The 19,101-nt window shown below is 36.0% G+C and overlaps 2 protein-coding genes across 2 annotated transcripts; both read right to left on the reverse strand.

Annotated features, from left to right (window-relative positions):
- Positions 1-11,924: 11,924 nt before the first annotated feature.
- On the reverse strand, positions 11,925-13,428 carry LOC111916848 (uncharacterized). Its single transcript, XM_023912503.3, has 3 exons — positions 12,963-13,428; positions 12,741-12,822; positions 11,925-12,205 (listed from the first exon to the last, which is right to left on the reverse strand). The coding sequence occupies exons 1-3, from the start codon at positions 12,972-12,974 to the stop codon at positions 12,015-12,017; spliced, it is 285 nt and encodes a 94-aa protein (XP_023768271.1). The 5' UTR covers positions 12,975-13,428; the 3' UTR covers positions 11,925-12,014.
- A 140-nt stretch (positions 13,429-13,568) lies between these two features.
- On the reverse strand, positions 13,569-16,024 carry LOC111916847 (dihydrolipoyllysine-residue acetyltransferase component 4 of pyruvate dehydrogenase complex, chloroplastic). The gene is made up of 6 exons (XM_023912502.3): positions 14,985-16,024; positions 14,658-14,849; positions 14,493-14,580; positions 14,316-14,386; positions 14,119-14,202; positions 13,569-14,013 (listed from the first exon to the last, which is right to left on the reverse strand). Exons 1-6 carry the CDS (start codon positions 15,885-15,887, stop codon positions 13,909-13,911), a joined length of 1,443 nt encoding a protein of 480 aa, XP_023768270.1. The 5' UTR covers positions 15,888-16,024; the 3' UTR covers positions 13,569-13,908.
- Positions 16,025-19,101: the final 3,077 nt, after the last annotated feature.

The raw sequence follows: 19,101 nt of genomic DNA on the forward strand, positions 1-19,101 counted from the left end.
TTCAGTGTTTCAGGCCGTTCAACGTTTCAGTCGGTTCAGCATTTCAGGCAGTTTAGAGTTTCAGGCATGTTCAGTATTGCAGGCAGTTCAGTGTTTGGAAAGTTTCAGAATTTTGGACAGTATTAGTATTTGTGTTGGAATGCAAGTGCTGAAGGTATAGTTGGTTGATTTGGAAATGGCAAGTCCCTCTCAGCAGGATCAGTCGAGCCTTCTGCCAAGTATAAGTGATCTGTAAGGATAGCTAGGCAGGTAGCTTTTCTTTCAGCATGGAAGGCTCGAGTTACTAGGAGTTGAGTAATCAGATGGGATATAAGCAAGCTGGTTCCAGCAGCTTCGTTTCAGTAGTGACCGGCACTATGAGTTGCTGGAGTGATGGACAAAAGGGTGTTAGTTTTTCCAGATAGAAAGTTGGAGGCAATTCGCAGGACAGTTGGCCATAGCAAACTTCGAGGACGAAGTTTAGTTTAAGTGGGGGAGAGTTGTAACACCCGAGATCAGAAAGGTCAAGAAAGGAAAGGAAAAACCCTAGGTTGAAGAAGGTTGACTCGTCGAGTCCAGGGAGGAACTCGGCGAGTCGGAGCGGGATCCGGGTGTAAAGCAATTAACCGACTCGGCGAGTCGGCAAGTGACTCGGCGAGTCAGGGCTGGGTTTGGAAACCCTAAATTCGGGACTTGCTACCCTATTTAAGCATCTTATTCTCTTTCCTAGGGCTCAGTTGCGGCCCTATAGTCCAGAACCAGAAACCCTAAGCCTCCATTGTTGCTCATTCAAGCTTTCTTGCCTTTTTGGGTGATTTGAAGGAAGAAGGAAGAAGACACACATTGGGGATTCAAGAATTGGCAGTAGATTCAGAGTTTGTGAGGTCTTCCAGAGCATTTGAAGGTAATGAGTCGTTACCTTCCCTCTTTTGCATATAGATCAACCTTTATCATGGAACTTGGGGCTTTTAGGACAAGTTCATGAACCATTTCGAGTTAAAAGCCCATATCTGAAGTTGCTACTTCAGATCTATGTGTATCTTGGCCTAGAGAATCATAAAGCATCAGTCTATGGGATGATTGTTGAGCCCCTTTGTCTCAAACCCTAGTTTATAGTGATTTGATCCTAGATCTCGTTAGCTACACGTAAAGTTTGCCACTTTACGTATGGAATAGGCTTTAGAAGAGTGGATCTACAGTTTGGAGCCCATGCATAACTCAAAAGTCCTCTGCATGTATGTAGATCTGAATGGACTCGGCGAGTCCTTCGAGTGGACTCGGCGAGTAGCTTGAAGATGAGGAGGAACTCGACGAGTGGGATGAACAGCTCGTCGAGTCGGATGAAGTTAAGCATGAACTCGGCGAGTTGGAAGAACAACTCGACGAGTTGGTTGAAGATTGCCTTGGACTCGGCGATTCTATTAGTGGACTCGGCGAGTCAGGTCGCGAAACCCCAAACCCTTCGAGTTGAGACTCGAATCAGTGAGTCGGGTGGTGACTCAGCGAGTTGGACAGGACAGGACTTGGAACTAGTTGGACTCGGCAAGTCATAGACTGACTCGGCGAGTCGAGTCGCGAATAGAAAGACCCTGAGCATATGAACTCGGCGAGTCATTAGGAGGACTCAGCGAGTAGGGTTGACCTGGAAGGTTGACTTTGACCAGGATTTTGACCTTGACAAGAGTTGACCTAGTTGACCTTTGGAGGTCAGTTGGACTAAGTGTTTTATGGATATTGATAGCTCGGAGAGCTAGAAGAGCAGTGGTTCAGGAGATTGTCGAGTAGCAGCCAGAGGTTTATCAGCAAAGCTCAGCAGTTCAGGTGAGTTTCCCTTCAGTAGGAGCGGGTCTAAGGCCACAATGCCGGCCCGTTCAGCTAGCAGTAGTTTTCGGACTACGGTCTGATGTAGGGGATGAAGGTCCCAGTCAACTTCGGACTTCAGTCCGATGTAGTAGTTAGTATGTTTGATGCCTTCGTGGCTCAAACAGGGTTTATGTGTTTATGCTAGTTGATATGTTTATGCTATGTTCAGCCAGCTTCGGACTTCGGTCCGATGTAGGGGACAAGGTCCCAGCCAGCTTCGGACTTCGGTCCGATGTAGGGGACAAGGTCCCAGTCAGCTTCGGACTTCGGTCCGATGTCAGCTTCGGACTTCGGTCCGATGTAGGGGACAAGTTCCCAGTCAGCTTCGGACTTCGGTCCAATGTAGGGGACAAGGTCCCAGTCAGCTTCGGACTTCGGTCCGATGTAGGGGGCAAGGCCCAAGTTAGTCCGGACTTCGGTCCGATGCAGTGGGCAAGGCCCAGTATGTGCTTTATATGTTATTGTGTGGTATGTGGTAAATTGGGGGAGCTCACTAAGCTTCGTGCTTACGGTTTTCACTTTTGGTTTCAGGTACTCGGTTTTCAAAAGAGGAGCTCGGGAAGATTGCAGAGCACACACCATAGTCAGTTAGCCTGGGGACGTTTGACTCTGATAATGAGATTATGTTTTGAATTAATACTCTAAAAATTATGTTATGACTTATGATACAGTTTTGTAAATATGGTTTTAGTAATGTTTTAAAAGAAATTTTTAGTCGTGATTTTTGGGTCGTTACATATATATATATATATATATATATATATATATATATATATATATATACACACACACACACACACACACACACACACTACATAACCAATAAATTTTGGCCCCCTTAGCGACTTGGGCCCTGGGCGGTGCCCGAGTTGTCCACAGTTAGGTTCGAGCCTGCCTAAAAAGGTAATTTAGTATTTATTTTGTACACATTTAGTCCTTATTATTTTTTGGGTAAAATTGAGTTCGTGAACTTATTGTATTTGTACACCTTGAGTCCTTATGACCAACTATTTCTAGGTTAAGTTCTTAATTTGAACACATCTAGTCTTTAACGCTTTTTTTGTTTTTTTTCGCAAAAATAAGTCGTCGTTTTTAAAAATAAGTACTTATGATGGGTTTCTTCTGGTTTTGCTCACGTGTATTAATGATGTGTTCTCATATGTGGCTCGTATGAGCAGTGAAATCATATGTTATGTGACAACCCAAAAAAATTTCCGTCACGATAACCCTTTCCCGTCAGCGAAACCCGTCTATCTTTCAATTTTTCCGCTAACATTTTGGGTTAGGTCATTTAATTTGAGACTTTTATAATAACCTCGTGAGTGTCCAAATGCATTAGTAACGCATGAAAACACCTAAAATTATTAATTGGAAAACTTTTAGTTTCGACCGCGTCAGTTTACGGTAACTTAATCGGGTACGACTAAAAGCCCCGTTTAACGTCAGTATCGGATTGAATTCCACCGTGTCTCAAACTTAATCCATATTTAAAGTTCAAAGAACCTCATTTGAAACTTTTTCAACCTCTCTCTACTCTCTCTCTCTACAATTCCAAGCTTTTGATCCAAAATCACCCCATTCCAAGCTCCAAATCGGTAAGATAACTATCCTAGCTCATAGATTAACATCTTTAGCCTTCAAATTCGTGTTTAAATTATGAAATAGGACCATAAACATGTGTTTACGGCCCTGGAACACCCTTGGGCCGCAAACTCACCTAGATGGGGTTTTTGAGCCTCAAAACCCTTCCAAACCACATTTGGAGCTTAGATATGACTTAGGGGCTTACAATACTGGACTTGGAACACCAAAAACTCATCATTTAAGGGGTAAACATGTGTTTACATCCCAAGATCATGCTTGGGCCGTAAACCCCTTTTCATAGGCCGTAAACACCTTTCAAGGTGTTAAGATGCCCCTTAAACACCTCGTAAGTCTTGGAATAAAGTCTAGAACCATCCAACAATGTGTTAGGGACCTTAAACATGTAAGAAACCACCCCCTAAGGAGTTCACGATCGTAAACCCCCCAAGGATGGGTTCCTGGGCCGTAAACTCCTATAAATGAGTCAATTGGTGCCCTAATTTCCTTCCATGGCTTGTACTTTGGACTAGAAACTCTTGTAATTGACCTAGGACCACCAAAACACATTAAGACATGGTACATAAGAGTTTACGGCCGTAAAATCCTAGTTTACTGTAGTAAACTCCTCAAATGGTCCTTACGATGTTCACATTACCTTCCAATGCCTTAAAACCAAGCCTAACATTACCCCACAATAGTTGTAAGACCATTAGGCACCCAAGAACACCCCCACCATGAGTTTACGGCCGTAAACGCATGGGGAGTTGGTCATTTGGGCCGAAAACTCCATTAGGAGTTTACTCTTGAAGAGCAAACTCCATATTCAAGCCATACACACCCTTAGATGCTACCCGGGTCACTCCTAACACTTGAAATAAAGTGTTTTCGTGCCTCGGAGTGTATATTCTATTCTAAATAGTATTTCAAGGTCTAATTAGATACAATTATGTATATCTTCATATTACATAGGAACCTCGCGCGTTTTCAAGCCCCGAACTGACGTTTAGCATCCAAACCGACACATTCCTCGATTGGTGAGTTCATACCCCTACTCATTTTTCCGTGTTTTTTAATTGTTTTCAGGGGGGAATACAAGAAAAAGTACAAGGAAATCTTGTACTCAAACTTATTATTTCAGTTCAAATGTTCATATTTTGTATGCTTTTAATATCGAAAACCATATTAACCAACAATTTGACTTGCAGAGTTAGCTTTCATACTAATTGCAAATTTCTTTATAAAATGTTATAATCTATGTTTCATTTTATAATTTTACGAAAGATTAATGCTAATCATAAATTAAGGTTACTACTAATAAAATACGCCTCCGGATAGTACCAGAACTTCGAAAGTAAAGCTAGGGCACGCCTTTAGATGGCACCAAGACTTCGGAGATACAACTAGTGTACGCCTTGACTGTCACCAGAGTTTCGGAAATAATTCGAAAGTATGCCTTTGGATATCGACAGAGTTTCGAAAACATACGCCTTTGGATGTTGACAGAGCTTCAGAAATACGTCTAAAACACGCCTTTAGATGTCACCAGAACTTCGAATATACAACTAGTGTACGTCTCTAAGTGTCTCCAAAGATTCAAAATTTCGAATAAGTATAGTAGATATTCAACATTCGTGTATAGGATAACCAGGCTTTAGAATACTTATCTAATACTATAAGTATGATAGATACTAATACATTGCATTCCGAACAAAGAAACGAACCACGACTTTTAGGAAAATAAGGGTTTTTCCTGGGATAACAAACTGTTCATAACCAAACTATAGAATAAACGAATAACCAAACTTACATATAAGAAAATATGGGATTTTCTTGGATTACGAACTGTTCCTAACTTGATTGTGTAATAAACAGATAACCAAACTTCACTTAACTGTGTAACAAGCGGATAACTAAACTTGCTTATAAGAAAATATGGGATTTTCTTGGATAACGACTTTTTCAGAAAAACCAAAGGAAACTTGTTCTTTTACGAAAATAAACCGCTTATGAACTCACCAGCTTTATGCTGATTTTCAAACTGCTTGTGTTCTCAGGTCTACATTAGACAGGTACACAACGATCTTTTGGAGAAGACGGAGCGTATAGAAGACTCGTCTTAACTTTTGTTCATATGATATATATATATATATATATATATATATATATATATATGTATGTATGTATAACTCTTGTAACACTTTGTTTTCAGACAATGTAAATATTTCTATGTAATGTAATGGTTGTGTTTACTACGCTTACTATGTATATTGGTTGCGATACTACATGACGTCCTCCGCCTCGGAACGTTTTCGCCATTGGTTTTGGGGTGTGACAGATTGGTATCAGAGCCCTTGTTTATAGTGAACTAGTATACCAAACCTTACATGGTATAAGACTATAAACACTAAGGAGCCGAAGTGCTCTGAACTAAAAGTATACTTTAAAATATAAGTATTTTCAAAAGTATACAAGTATACCTAACCGCTAGGAACCGTAACTACGAGTAGAACAAAACATAAGTAATTGGGTGTTGTGTGATGCGGTTAAACCTGAGCAGTTATGTAGTCGTGTCTAGGGTCAATATAGCCTGATCAACTATATTCATTCGAGACACGGCCAACATGTGCTTGGAAGTGACTGTGGTGTGCAACATGCCTAAAACTTACCTAATATCCAAACAATGATTCATCGACACAACGAAACATAAAATACTATGGGAGTATTTTAGCCGAAGCCGAGTACATTGTAGAAACTCATTCCGAGTGCCGCTACTCATTCCTTCCTTAGCAATAGTTTATCTGCTTTGATAACTTTTCCTGTTTTATCGCTTACTAGATCTTTATATCTGTCATAAAGAGATATCTCTTGTTCCATATCTCTTGATTCAAATTAGAGGACTTACGATCCTCTCTTTCCTGGCTATTATAGATCAAGATGCATCCAAGGAAAAGACCCAGCTCAAAGAACAACAATCCTGCTCCGCCACCACCTCCCCCTCCATTTGATCTCGTCATGTTTCAAGCAGCTGTCAATGCTGCTATGGCTGCTACCATATCACAAATGAACCTCGGTGGTTCAGGTGGGCAAGGAGGTGATACTCAGCCCCAAAACCAGGAAGGTAGCTAGGGACACCGGAAGGAGTGTTCCTACAAGGACTTTATGAACGCGAAATCCACGTCCTTCGATGGCACAGGAGGTGTCATTGCCCTAACTCGGTGGTTAGAGAAAATCGAATCTATCTTCAAAATTTGTGCCTGTTCAGAATCCGACAAGGTAAAATTCGCCGCCTGCACGTTCACCGATAAAGCTTTGACTTGGTGGAACGGCCGAGTCAAATCCTTAACCCTACCTGTAGCCAATGCTATGGGTTGGGAAGTCATGAAGGAGTTTCTACTTGCGGAGTACTGCCCTCGGGGCGAAATGCAGAAGCTGGAGCATGAACTCTGGAACCTGAAGATGAAAGGTTCCGATATCGCCGCTTACACTTAGAGGTTTGACAACTTGGCGCTTCTTTGTCCGGGAATGGTTACTCCGGAAAGCAAAAAGATTGAGAGGTTCGTATGGGGGTTGACCCGGCCAACCAAGGGTAATGTATTAGCTGCAAAACCAGACACACACGACAGCGCCAAATGCCTAGCGCAAATCCTGATCGACCATAGTGATGACCTAGAGGAAGCAGCCACCACTCCTGAGCCGACAGAGAGAAGTGGTGAGAAAAGAAATTTTTGGAAGAAGAAGAAGAGTCAATCTTCACAGGAGTCCTCGAAGAAGCAGCAAACAGTGGCAGTCCATGCTGCTACTACCCCTGCTGTTGTTTTTGTCATCGGTTCCTCAGCTCAAGCACCTACCACTGGATATGCTGGTCTTTTTCCGTGGTGCAACAGGTGCAGTTACCACCATCGTATCCCCGGTCCCTGTCGTGAAAAGTTTTGTAAAAACTGTGGCCAGGATGGTCACCTAGCACGAAGCTGCAGAACACCGACCCAATCAACCAATCAAGCTTCCGGATAAGAAGCAGCCACGTCACCCTCGCCTCGTGTCCAAAGCTGCCGCGTCACCGAGTTGTGGCCAAATCCGAGACCGACACGTGCCTTCTCCATGTCAGCTTCTGATAGGCCCGAAGCCGAGGTCCAATAGAAGACCGATGCGCCTCGCATCGGTGGTCCTTCCGAGCCTCGCTGGCCTTCGCTACTTCCGATGCATGTTCGCTTCTCAATCTCTCGCATCCGAGCCACGTCTCCCCTCCGTGTTCGAGCCTCGCAGCCTGTTGCGAGATTTGCCGACTAGAATTAGAAAATTAGCATTTTTCACCCCTCTCTCCATATATTGACTATTTTGACTTTTCTCAAAGCCCTGATATCATTTTTAAAGCCCGAAATACGTCCCGAAGTGCCCGAAGACCCGAAAATTTTTATCTTTTCGGTTTTGAAGCTCCAACCCTCGCAAAGCCCGGTTTCTCAATAAAACTCCCGGTTTGATCAGAAACGATCATTTTAGGGAACGAATTGCTGCCAGATTATCATCAAATCAAGTGAGTGTATAGTCACTTTCTTCTTGCACATAGATATGAAGTATTTTCTATAAAATACGTGCTATGTGTAATTATATTGATTGTTTATTTGAGATGACTGTTGAATAAATGTTTTATACAAGTTATAAACTGTATATGTATTTTTATCTACAAATATGTTGGGTAAAACATGGGTAGATGAAATAGTTGATGTGTGTTAAAATGATGAGAGGCCTCGATGTTGTTGTTGTTCCAGTCATCTAGCGGAGTATGGATGACGACGACGGACCCTTCTAGACAGTCTAGTGGAACGCTAGCAGGCTCGCAACCTGTAGGTGTTTGTGGGCTTGATGTTCACCGGTGTACTCCATCCCCCTTATGGTTGCCTTACGGACATATATGGCTGAGGAATCCCCTTAGCAGTAAAGTCCATCCCGATAATAAAATCCTTAGACTAGGTCCCTTGTATAGGTGTTTAGGGACGTAAAGTGAGGATAACGGGAATGAGTAATCAGGGTTATTGTTGGTTTGATAAAATTAATAAATTTATTGTTGATCGATGAAATTAATAAATTTATTATTATTTGTGGGTTGAAAACCCTATATGCTCATCAGGCTCCCAAGCCTGACCCACTCAACTTTTTGTTTTACAGGTGGTGGACCCAGAACATAATTTGGATGATGATGAGGGATTTTTGGATTATAGGCCAATAGTTGTAAATAATTGTTGTAAGGCTTATAATGTATTGTTTATGCTTTTGATCTATATCGAACATGACATCCCGAGTCTTTTTAATGAAATACATTTCTACGGAAATGCTTTGATAAATCTTTATCATATTTTTATTTTTGGAACAAATTCCGCAACACTTTTATGTAAAATATTACTCTGATTTTCAAACAAGCATAAACAAAATCGGTCTTTTCTGGCCGTGAAATTGGGGATGTCACAGTTTGTCGTTACTCAAACTTGAATCTTAAGGACAACATAAAATACTAAATGGTAATCGTTTATAGATTTATCTTGCATTTTATTTCATTAGAGTATGTGGTATTGCCTGTGATTGATTTATAAAGATTTTTTTTGGGAAAGTAGCACAAAAATCATTAAGTTTACACTAAAATTCTAACTTGATATTGCGGTTTTTTTTGTCTCAAATTTGACATTGTGTTTTCTAATTTGTTACAATTCTGACTACTTGACCGGTTAAACCGATTGCCTACGGACTTGACATGATGGCGTGTCATTTTTGTTGACGTAACATACTAGCATGACATGCTGATATGTCAGAATTGATTTTTTTCACACAAAACACTAGTTTTTATTTTTTTCAATTTTGACACTAAGTTTAATTTTTTTTTTTGTTTTTTTTTTAAATTTTGACACTCCATTTTTTCTTCCAAATCGAATATCATTTTTTCCATTTTGTTAAATATTGTCCGTTTTCCGTTTGAAACCGTATAATTTTTTTTTTCATTTGAAAACCACATTTTTGTATAAATGCAATGTTTTTTTTCAACATTCAAATTATAATGTTATGTATAAATATGTTTTAGTTATATTATAACCAAGGTTGTAAAACTCGTTACTCGATACCTGTTCGGATGATTACCGAGTAGCGAGTACTCGGGGAGTACTCGGATTCGGTAATTCATGTTGAAATATTTTTAGAGAAATTATATATGTCAAAATCATAAGTTAAAATCAAAATTTGATTGAAATATATAACGAAATTAGATACATATGAATACACGAAAACAGAAAAACACATAATGAATACACACACACACACACACACACACACACATATATATATATATATATATATATATATATATATATATATATATATATATGTAGTAATAGTCACATGTGTGTGTTAAATAATAAATCATTAAGTATATTATATATATTAATCACTGAGTTGACCGGGTTTTACAACACCGCTTAGTTCAGTAAGGGGCAGATCGGGGAGTACTCGAGATTCTGCAACTCGCCTCGGTAAGAGGCCGAGTAGCGAGTACTCGGATGAGTAATCGGACAACTTGACGAGTTTTACAGCATTGATTATAACCGTATTTTATATTAAATACGCAACTTTAAATTAATAAGTTTGGAGATGTGGAGTGCACAATTAGATAAACAAATTTGATCATTATATATAGTCATGATTTTTTGGTTTTTGCAGATATAATTCTTCTTCATTTAATATTACAATAGTGCATTACGGTTATAATATAATTAATACATATTTATATACAACATAATGGTTTAAATGTAAAAACCTTATATTTATACAAAATGTGGTTTTTAAATGAAAAAAATGTGTATATATATATATATATATATATATATATATATATATATATATATACACACACACAGCAAGGAATAAATTTTTTTCAACTTTTAGAAAATATTTTTTATCAAAAAAAAAAACTAAAAATGCAGAAATTCATAACTTTTTATCATTTTTTCGATGATATCAAATTCAATTTTTTTTTCATCAAATTCACAATGTGAATATTTGAAAATTCACAATGTGAATATTTGAAAATTCACAATGTGAATCCGGATTCACACGGTGAATCCGAAAAATATTTTTCACATTCACAATGTTAATATATGAAGATATTTTTATATTTTTTTCCGATAAAGAATAAGCTCTAGAATTTGAAAAAAAAAATTGGTTCCTTGAAGAACCAATAATTATGGTTCTCTATTGAACTTTTTCTTTATATATATATATATATATATATATATATATATATATATATATATATATATATATATATATATATATATATATATATATATATATATATATATATATATATATATATATATATATCCACACACACAATTTCAAATGAAACAAAAAAATAGTGTTTAATTTGGAACAAAAAATAAAGTGTCACATCATCAAAACTAAACAAAATTGAAAAAATAATATTTGATTTGAAACAGAAAAACTGAATGTCAAAATTTTTAAAAAAATTAAAAAAAAAAACTAATGTCAAAATTGAAAAAAAATTTGAAAATTTAGTGTATTTTGTAACATTTTCTTTTTTTTCAATTTTGACATGTTGGCATGTCAGGTCATTAAAACTAACATGTCATAATATCATATCAATAGGCAACCGGTTTGACCGATTAAGTGGTCAAAATCGTAACAAATTAGATAACACAATGTCAAATTTGACATAAAAAAACGTAATGTCAAAATTAAAATTTTGAGGTAAACTTAATGATTTTTTTGTTATTTTCCTTTTTTTTCACAATGTAATATAAGGCACTCGCATATGATCAAGTTAATCGAGAAACGAAATGCGAACAACCAAATCACCATCGATGTAGGGTTTGTACGAGAAAATATGCTATGTATATATTATGTGTCAGCATAATTAAATGTTGGGTTTTTGGACTTGTTTTTTTAGTTGGGTTAATTCTAGATAATATATATATATATATATATATATATATATATATATATATATATATATATATATAGGAATGCGTTCTATGGAAAACAAATAATTAGGGCAACATCTACTGGAACCAATAATCAAATGACACGTGTCTATTTTTTTCTTCACAAGTAATGTATTGTGGAAGTGATATATTGTCATGTTTTCATTGGTTTAAATATGTGTTGCCCTAATTATTTATTTTCCATATATATATATATATATATATATATATATATATATATATATATATATATATATATATATATATATATATATATATATATATATATATATATATAGAGAGAGAGAGAGAGAGAGAGAGAGAGAGAGAGACTTTATTTACGTTTTTTTCTGTAATTCAATTTTTAGTCAGTAATAAAACCTTAACTGTTTTTTGTAGATCGTTATTAGTGTTCTAAAGAAATACGATAACATCCAAATAACTATCGATGTAGGGTGTCTACAAGTAAATATGCCAAGTATTATGCATATCTTCACCAAGGATTCTTCACAATGATTGAAGAAAAGAAAATTTGAAAGATTATTTACATGTAAATATTTACACCATGAATACACGTTTGTCATGATTATAACTTTGATACATAAATTAGTATTTGTAATGATTTATGATTGAATGTTCATGTTGTGCTTCATAATGAGTAGTCAGCTCCTCGATTTCAAGAATTTCAACTCTACGATTCATCTTTTTCCTTAATTTTATAGCAACATCTGATGGTTTAAACCTCCCGCAAATGCTAACCCTGTTTTGTTGTTTTTCTATCAAGTGTTTCTCTATTTCTTTGAAAAATAAAAGAAGAAAAATGTTAGTACATTTGTTATCTTTCTTTTTATGATAATTAATATTGTTGTTTTAAGTTTAAACCTCATGCATATTCTCTCCATGTTAAGAAACTACAATTAATATCTTCTATTTGGGTTGTCCAAAAAAGGCAATGTTTCCTTTTAGTTTGTATTTGTTTGTGTATGTTTTCTTAAAACTGTATGGTCCCAAACAAAATTAATTAAAAAAATTTAGTTGTATTTGTTTGTGTATGTTTTCTTAAAACATAACACAAAAGATGATCACTTAAACATATTTTGTTGAGGACACGACTTGATTTTCTTTAGGTTGATTTTTTTTTATAAATATAATACAAATAAAAGAAACGAACAACATTTTTTTTAAATTTATATATGTGATTGTTGTGTTATGATTTCGTTTAATAAAACTATGTATACACATTATTAATCATAAAAAAAACTTGTAAAAATATATTTTAAAAGTTAATTTCACCAAAATAAATATTGTCATGGTTAACAAACAAATCTTTACCTTTCATGTTTAAGATGTTTCTCCTCATTTTTCTGCAACAAGAGTTGCAGTCAAGGTTGATCCTCATCACCATGCAACATACCTATGGAATTTCTCACACAACCAAAAAAATGACAATGATTTACCAACAAAATAAATAATAAAATGTTATTTAGTCACAAAAACAATTCATTGCTCAATGTCATAAATAAATAAATAAGTAAATAACAATTTGATGCTTGCCTGTCCTTCCATGACTTATTGAGATTTTTTTTTTGCTACGAGTAATATCAATGACGTGAATACAATAAAAATATATGGTAAACAAATTGTTTATATTATGTATGTTGGGGTTGTTTTTGCATAGATATGGAAATCATGATGTTTTTAAGGTTGAATACTGAATGAATGAGGATGGAAAACTTGATGAAAAGAAAGATGAGTAGGTTAAGTCACCTTTCTCAACAATTTAGGGGTTACTTTTGGACTACTTGATGTCATGTTAGGGAAAGCATATTAAGTTTCTTTGCTAAATCATTATGTGGAATAATAACTAATAAGCTTTGTCATAAGGATTGACATGGTTTAATTTTATGCAAATTCCAAGTGGGGTATTTAATATTTATATTTACGTTACATGTTATTTTGAAATGGTTTAAGAGGATATATCTTTAGTTGTGCATAACATATGAATATATTGGGTTGTTAGAATTTCAAAATACCAAAGTTTCTCTTTTTTCCAAATACCTGTTTCTCAATTCATATGAATATAGTTATGTGTTTGATTAAGTTTTCAATTCAAAATATTTTAATCACTCAATAACCATTAGAATAATTGATTCATGCAAATTCTTTCAAACCAAAAAACTTGATTTCTAACAACTCCAACCAATTACTCCATTGAAAGGAGCATAATCCAAACCAGAGAAAAAAAAACCAGTTTCTCAATCCTAAGCACTAGACAAAATACCATATCAATTTTCTTTGTTGTGAAAAGACTTTATTAACCCTGTTCAAAAACCACCTCAAAGAATATCCGAAAATGACAAAAAAGAAAAAAGAAAAATGGAGCTACAACATGTGCTAGAAACCGAATAATAACGCCACCTCTGCAAACCAAGTTTCTTAGCTGCAAGATCATATCATGTAATTGTTGTTGTTGTTAAGGATAAAAAGTTGGAACAACATTTTACATTGTCAAGATGTCTGGTTCTTGAACAATCTTTGCAAATGTTTTAAGGAAAGCAGCCAAATCTGCTCCATATACAATTCTGTGATCAGCAGTAACATTTACCTGAAAAAGATTATAATAATCATAATAACATCATGAATTTCTTAAAAAACGAATTTAATAAAGATTCCAAAAAACATTATTTAATATACAAAAAATAAAACTCACCATCATTTGATTTTTCACACTGAAATATCCATCTTTATCAGCAACAGCAGTAGGCTTTGAAGCTCCAACAGCCATAATAGCACCCTGCAACAAATCAAACATTTCAAAATTTCAATATGACCTAAATAATATAAAACTTACACAGATAAAGATTTCATAAATTGACTAAAATCAAGCTTTTTTTTTTTAACACATACCTGTCCAGGAGGAAGAATAGCATCAAATCGATCCACTCCAAACATGCCTAAGTTTGAAAGTGTAAAAGTCCCTGCAATCAAAATGGCATATGTCAATAAATACTATTTCATCCATAAAATCTTGAAAAGAAAGAAGATATAATTACAATGAGAAACTTATATGGTTTGGTGGTTTACCTGAGTTGTATTCATGGGGCTGAAGTTGTTTGGATCTTGCTTTCTCCACAAGCTCCTTCCATTTTTGGGATAACAGATAAAGATCCAACTACAAGAAAGCAAAAAGAATGAAGGATTTCTGTCTATATTTGCTAGGAATAAAAAGACTTAAGATCCAATGCATACCTTGTCAGCATCTTGGAGAACAGGGGTGATTAAACCACCATTGATAGCCACAGCTACTGCAATATTGATGCTGTTGTTATAAGTAAAACTCTTTCCATCTTTGCAACTTGCATTGACCACAGGATGCTGAACAAGGGCCATGGCAGCAGCCTTTGCTAGCAAAGCAGTCATGGTAACACCCTTGGGCTTAACCTGAAGATCCATCCACCAACAAACAAGTTAAATTTAGGAATATTATAGGTCAAATGTTCAATCGAACTGTGAGAGTATATGATTAGTATGAGTATGATCAGATTTCAGTAAGAGATAGGTAAACATGAATTTGACCTTCTCATATAGAGCATCAAGAGCATCAGTGATAATCGGGTAACCAACACGGAATGTTGGCACAGACAAGCTCTCAATCATGTTCTTTGACACAGCAGCTTGCATTGTGGTAAATGGAACGATTGTAGCCCCGGGAATTTCAGCAAATGTTGGTGATGACTTAGCCGGAGCAGCAGGAGGAGGAGCAGAAGGAGCGGTGGCGGTTGCAGTGGCAGGCGAGGATTTCGCAGGTTTGATTCCGGCAGCAGCTTCAACATCCGCCGGAGTAATCCTCCCAAATGGCCCAGTCCCAATTACCTTGTTTATATCGACCTTATGCTGTTTCGCCAGCTTCTTCGCAAATGGTGTCGAAACAATCTTCCTCGATCCATCCGCCGCAACAGGAGCCGCAGCTGGTGTAGAAGGAGCAGCAACCGGAGCCGGAGGAGGCGGAGGAGGAGAAGGAGCGGAAGCAGCAGGAATCGACGGAGCAGAACTACCAGCACTAGCGGCTTTCGCCTTAGCTTCTTCAATTTCCGCTTCAGTCTCCGCTAACAAACCGATCGGAGCGCCAACTGGAGCCGACTCACCCTCAGGAACAACAATAGCGGCAAGAATTCCATCATAGAAGGTTTCAACATCCATATCAGCTTTATCAGATTCAACAACGACAACAGACTCACCTTTGGAGAGAACATCCCCTTCGGACTTGATCCATGAGACGATCTTGCCCTCAGTCATGGTGGAGCTGAGTGCAGGCATGAAGATCTCTCTGATTTTAGCACGAACGGTGTAATTCCTTGTGCGGCGAGTGAATGTAACGGCGGGTGAGGAGGTAAAGCGCCATTGGGTGTTGGCTGCGGAGATGGATGAAGAGAAAGAGAGTGATGGGGAAGCCCTAGCTTGCAGAAGTGAAGAAGACATTGTAGAGAGGGATATGGGGAGGATGGATTTGAGGGTGAAATGAGAAAATCGGGGAGAGAGATATAGGAATGGAAAGAGAATGAGGCGGAGAAGACGAGGATATGAGGAAGAGGGAACACTGTAAACATCGCCCAAACATTGGCCATGTCATCCGAGTTCGTTGGTCTACTCTACTCCCACAACTAAACACATTTCTTCTAAATTTGCTATTTGTTTCCTTCACTTAAAAAAACTATAACTATACCTTAAACATTGTTTTAAAAATCAAATACTCCGTATTTTACTTAGTATTGTTTTTCACTTTATAAAATTGTAACCATATGATCGGATTATGGTGGAAAGATAATGTGACTTTGGGACTTTGATATGTTATAACCGTTATTGATACGTTAACAATAAGTCTATATGCAGTTGTTATAGCCGAAATAAAAAAATCTCTTAATTTTAAAGGTAAAATTTAAAGACTTGGCTTTACATAAGATATTGATGTAGTTATGAACATTATTACAAGTTTGACAAACATGTGTTGTTCTTATGTGGATGTGGTAAAATTATTTTAATCCTAATACTAATGCCAACTATAGACCAAGAGAATCCCATTAAATCAACAATGAACTCTCCGTAGACAACTCTCTGTAGACAGAAAAACGACTATCATTATATGACCACCGATATACGAATAAAGAAAATTTGTAAAAAGAGCAAACAAGGTGAAAGTAAGTCATACTATGCAGTAGACATATACATGATACTTTGGAAAGAAGTGTACGAATATGAGAACCTGCAAATGGAGAAAATACAGAGGGTATTGGATAGAGAGTAGTAAAACGATACATGGATAAGCATAAACTAACATAAGAGCATAAATCTTTTCCAACAATAAATATAAAAAAAAACATAGACATACATAGTGGCGAACTATCCATCAACCCTAATGTTACACATCCACACCACCTTATATGAGGTCATGTATTATGTAAGAGCAAATTTCTCCATGTCAAACCTCATACTATCCATCAACTTCTTTCGAGGATGTCCTTTCTTTCTCTTACCATCAATCATCATTGACTATACCCTTTTATTGTTGTTGATTATAGCCTCCTTATGATAGGTTAACTAGAAAAATAACATTTAAAAAAAAAAACAAATAGAAGAATTTGCATGTAGCAACATCATTATGATTTTGAGACGAATTAATGAAGTTGTAGTTTACAATATGATGCTCGATATGAAGCTGAATGGACAAATTTTATAGATATTGTATTGGATTCTTGAAGTGGCATGAGATATCAATTTTGTAGAAAATATTTTAGAGTTTACACTTTTAGACACTAAGAACCATATCACTATATCACAGAAAGGGTTAAAGGATTATTGTACAACCCTTTGATTTTACATATGATCATATGATTATAGTTTCCATCTTGTTTAAATCGTCTCACTGGAATTCTGATAAATTTTTTGTTTGTATAATCATAAAAGTATCACGATATTACAATCAAAATCTCGATCTAAATAACAGTGATGTTAAAGAATACTTAATGACAAACTATGAATAATGCAATTATATTTTTGGTTGTTTTGTGGTTTAATTAACCAATTTTTTTTTTTTTTGATATTTTTTAGAACGGCGGGTTAGTATATGTTTGTAATAGAACTCATGACCTCCGTGTTATTAAGTTCTTGTTAGATAATTTGTTAGCCAGTTAAGCTAGTCCTAACTTGTATTTTTTTTTTCTTTAAATTAACCATTTTACTTCATATGTTAGCTTCCACCGATTTCATTGTTGAATGTTAATGTGACATTTAATTAAGTGATATGCAATTTATGTGGCAATTTGGTTGACACATAGACAATTACTAATTCAACTGTAAAGGAATGTAGGTTTCTTTCTTGAAATCGGTCTAGAACAAAGAATCAAACAAATTAAATGCCTTCTTTTGCTTCCATATACAAATTTGGAGTAAATGTCCACCAATTAAATGACATTTATGTACACGGATCTAGATCTCAAGCTAAGTGTTGGACTTCTTAGACCGTTTTACATTTAAAACTGTGGTAGAAAATATGTTAGAAAATATATTAGGTGCCATAACTATCAAGTAAATTGTTACATATTGTACATTTGAAATATAAAAGTTGATTTTGGAACCAAGTTTGTTATCCTTAAAAGAATTGCAACTATTTGAAATGGATCGATCTCCCATGAACCCAATTATTGGCGAGAAATGCAACTATTTTTAGGAATTCAAAATGTTCTCCGCAAAAAGGTTATGGATGATATTTAGGTTTTGCTTTTTTAACTAAATTAAGTATAGGGATAGATGGTCTAGTTTAGATTGATCTGTTTGATGTTGCCCTCCTCATATGACTTGTAATTTGTAGACGTCTAGCATCTTGTTAGTTTGTTTTTCTAATAAATTTTATTGAGTTTCCAAAAAAAACCAATTAGAAAATTAATTAGAGAAATACAAAGTGTAAACTAACAAATGAAATACATATAACGGCTAAGGTTTCATATTATTATCAAAGAGAAGTACAAATACAATGAAAAGGAAAGACATAATATATAGACAAGCTAATTAGGGTTTCCTAGCGAAAAGGCCCAATCATAAAACCAAATAAAAAATAAAGCCCAAAATATTATTAGGTTAACATCCCCCTTCAAACTCACAATGCAACAACAATAAGCATTGAGAGTTTGTCAGACAGAAAATGGAATCGAGAAGCAGTCAACGGCTTCGTAAGAATATTAGCAATCTGCAAAGAGGAAGGAACATAAGGAAGGGAGATAGTGCCCTTCTGGAGATGATGACGTGTGAAATGACAGTCAATCTCAATGTGCTTTGTGCGCTCATGAAACACTGAATTCTTGGCAATCATTATCGCACTCTCGTTATCACAATACAAAGGGGTAAACTGAGAGATGTGAACGCCCATATCTGCAAGAAGCCATCTCAACCAAACAATCTCACAAGTGGCGATAGCCATGGCTCGATACTCAGATTCTGTAGAAGTTCGAGAAACAACATCTTGTTTCTTTCTTTTCCATGATATCAATGAATCTCCAAGAAAAACACAATACCCAGTAGTGGACTTACGATCATAAATATCACTATCCCAATTTGCATCACTATAGGCACGCAAATCAAGAGAGGATGAAGAAGGAAACATAAGAGTACGGAACTGAGTACCACGTAAATATCTCAAAAT

This window comes from Lactuca sativa, chromosome 8, assembly GCF_002870075.4.
Source record: "Lactuca sativa cultivar Salinas chromosome 8, Lsat_Salinas_v11, whole genome shotgun sequence".
In the NCBI taxonomy this organism is placed as follows: Eukaryota; Viridiplantae; Streptophyta; class Magnoliopsida; order Asterales; family Asteraceae; genus Lactuca; species Lactuca sativa.

Bases quoted from the DNA above. Each gene is read 5' to 3' on its own strand.
- LOC111916848 (XM_023912503.3), bottom strand. The intron at 12,206-12,740 runs GTAAAGATTTGT...TATTTTTCAAAG, and splicing joins AAACATCTTAAACATGAAAG to AAATAGAGAAACACTTGATA.
- LOC111916847 (XM_023912502.3), bottom strand. From the start codon at position 15,887: ATGTCTTCTTCACTTCTGCAAGCTAGGGCTTCCCCATCACTCTCTTTC. The intron at 14,387-14,492 runs GTAAACCACCAA...TTTTGATTGCAG, and splicing joins GCCCCATGAATACAACTCAG to GGACTTTTACACTTTCAAAC. The intron at 14,014-14,118 runs GTGAGTTTTATT...AATCTTTTTCAG, and splicing joins GTGTGAAAAATCAAATGATG to GTAAATGTTACTGCTGATCA.